The sequence below is a fragment of the Terrapene carolina genome, unplaced genomic scaffold (assembly GCF_002925995.2).
Source record: "Terrapene carolina triunguis isolate 2854851 unplaced genomic scaffold, T_m_triunguis-2.0 Scaffold31303, whole genome shotgun sequence".
Taxonomy (NCBI): domain Eukaryota; kingdom Metazoa; phylum Chordata; order Testudines; family Emydidae; genus Terrapene; species Terrapene triunguis.
In genome coordinates, this window is record NW_020695654.1 from 1 (window position 1) to 1,818 (window position 1,818).

Consider the following 1,818-nt stretch of genomic DNA (forward strand, 5'->3'; position numbering starts at 1 on the left):
GAAACTGAGGCACCCACACAGTATTCAGAGAAAACATTAAGAACATCCCCAGTTCGTCACACCAGCTCACACGCTCCGTCTCTCACACCCACCACACACTCATGTCTCCCCCAGACGAGAACCAGGCCGTGTGCTGGCAGGAGGTGGGGCCGGACCTGGTCTGCAGCCGCCCGCGCCTCGACCGGCAGGTCACCTACACCGAGTGCTGCTGCCTCTACGGGGAGGCCTGGGGCATGGACTGCGCCCTGTGCCCTGCCCGAGACTCAGGTGAGGGGCCCGACCCACAGCCCCTCCCCCCCTGCTCTAGGGCTGGGCAGCTGAACTCGGGAGGGTCGCTTCAGCCCCTGCCCAGTGAGTGCTGGAGCCAGGGACCTGGGGTCCCTGCCCCACGGTTTCTACATCCCTCCCAGTGAGCGGGGTGGTTGCCAAGGGGACTCTGTGGGGCGGGGTGGCCGGGGGGCCTGAAGTGGTGGGGGTCGGGGACGCTGTGGGGGGTGGCCAGGGGCCCTGCACCCTGCAATGGGGGGGGTGAGGAGCCCTGGTGGGGCAGCTGGGGGCCCTGCAGTGGGGTGAGGGGTAGGGGGCCCCATGGGCGGCAGCCAAGGACCCTGCAGTGGGGTGGGGGGTGGGGGGGCAGCCAGGGGCCCTGCAGTGGGGTGGGGGGGTCAGGGGGTTGGGGGGGCAGCCAGGGGTCCTGCACACTTCAGTGGGGGGGGTTGGGGACCCTGGGGGGTGGCTGGGGGCCCTGCACCCTGCAGTGGGGTCCCCGCCCCCCAGCGAAGATCTCTTCCCCCCCAGATGACTTTGAGGCGCTGTGCAATGTCCTGCGCCCCCCCAGCTACAACCCGGCCCGGCCCGGCCTGGGACTGCCCTACGAATACGGCCCGGAGTTCGTTCCCGGCTACGGGCTGCCCTATGGCCCCGAGCTGTTCGCCGGCTCCGCAGCACGGGGCCCCCAGCCCGGCCTGCGCCCCGACTATGACCCCTATGCCCTGGGGGGCTACGCCGGGCGCCGCGACTCGCTCTACAGCCCCCCCACCTACGAGGCCAGCGACTTCGAGGACCTGACCTACGTGGACGCCCGCCCGGAGGAGCCGCCCGCCCCCTACCGGCGCCCTGACCCCCCCCGCACCTACCGGCCCCGCAGCCCCCCGGACCCTGAGCCTGGCCCCGCCTGGCACTACCCCCCCCATCCCGCCAGCCCCTTCCCCGAGCAGCCAGGCCGGGCCAGCGAGACCCACGTCGGTGAGTGTCGGGGGGAGGAGCACCAGGCATGGGGGGTGATGGAGGGGGTGGGGCGGCAGGAGCAGACACCGGGCGTGGGGGCACTGGGGGGAGGAGTGCCGGGCATGGGGGGAGGAGGGGTGTCGGGCAAGGGGGGGCTGAGGGGAGGAGCAGACGCTGGGTAAGGGGGGGCTGGGGGAGGAGCAGACGCCGGGCGTGGGGGCTGCTCCAGGTCAGGCAGTGGTAGCTCCCCCAGAGGACCCCCTTGGAGCAGGGGTGGGAGCAGGGCGAGCAGGGGCTCCAGCAGCAGCGGGGGGGCTGGCGCTGATGCCCCGGTGCCCCCCCAGAGCGGTTCGAGGGGCTGCGGGCCGAAGAGTGCGGGGTCCTGAACGGCTGCGAGAACGGGCGCTGCGTCCGCGTGCCTGACGGCTTCACCTGCCGCTGCGACCCGGGCTTCCGGCTGGACACCGCCCACATGGCCTGCCTGGGTGAGCCCTGCCCCACGGCCAGCCCCCCTCTACTGCCCCATGGCCTGCCTGGGTGAGCTCTGCCCCACGGCCAGCCCCCCTCCACTGCCCCATGGCCTGCCTGGGT

At 72.8% G+C, this 1,818-nt stretch overlaps 1 protein-coding gene across 1 annotated transcript; it reads left to right on the forward strand.

The window, feature by feature from the left end:
• Nucleotides 1-16: 16 nt before the first annotated feature.
• On the forward strand, nucleotides 17-1,764 carry LOC113409226 (latent-transforming growth factor beta-binding protein 4-like; the record flags this gene model as incomplete). The annotated part of the gene is made up of 3 exons (XM_026662914.2): nucleotides 17-267; nucleotides 799-1,245; nucleotides 1,572-1,764. Coding segments are annotated over exons 1-3 (806 nt in total), but the record flags the coding sequence as incomplete, so codon positions are not given.
• Nucleotides 1,765-1,818: the final 54 nt, after the last annotated feature.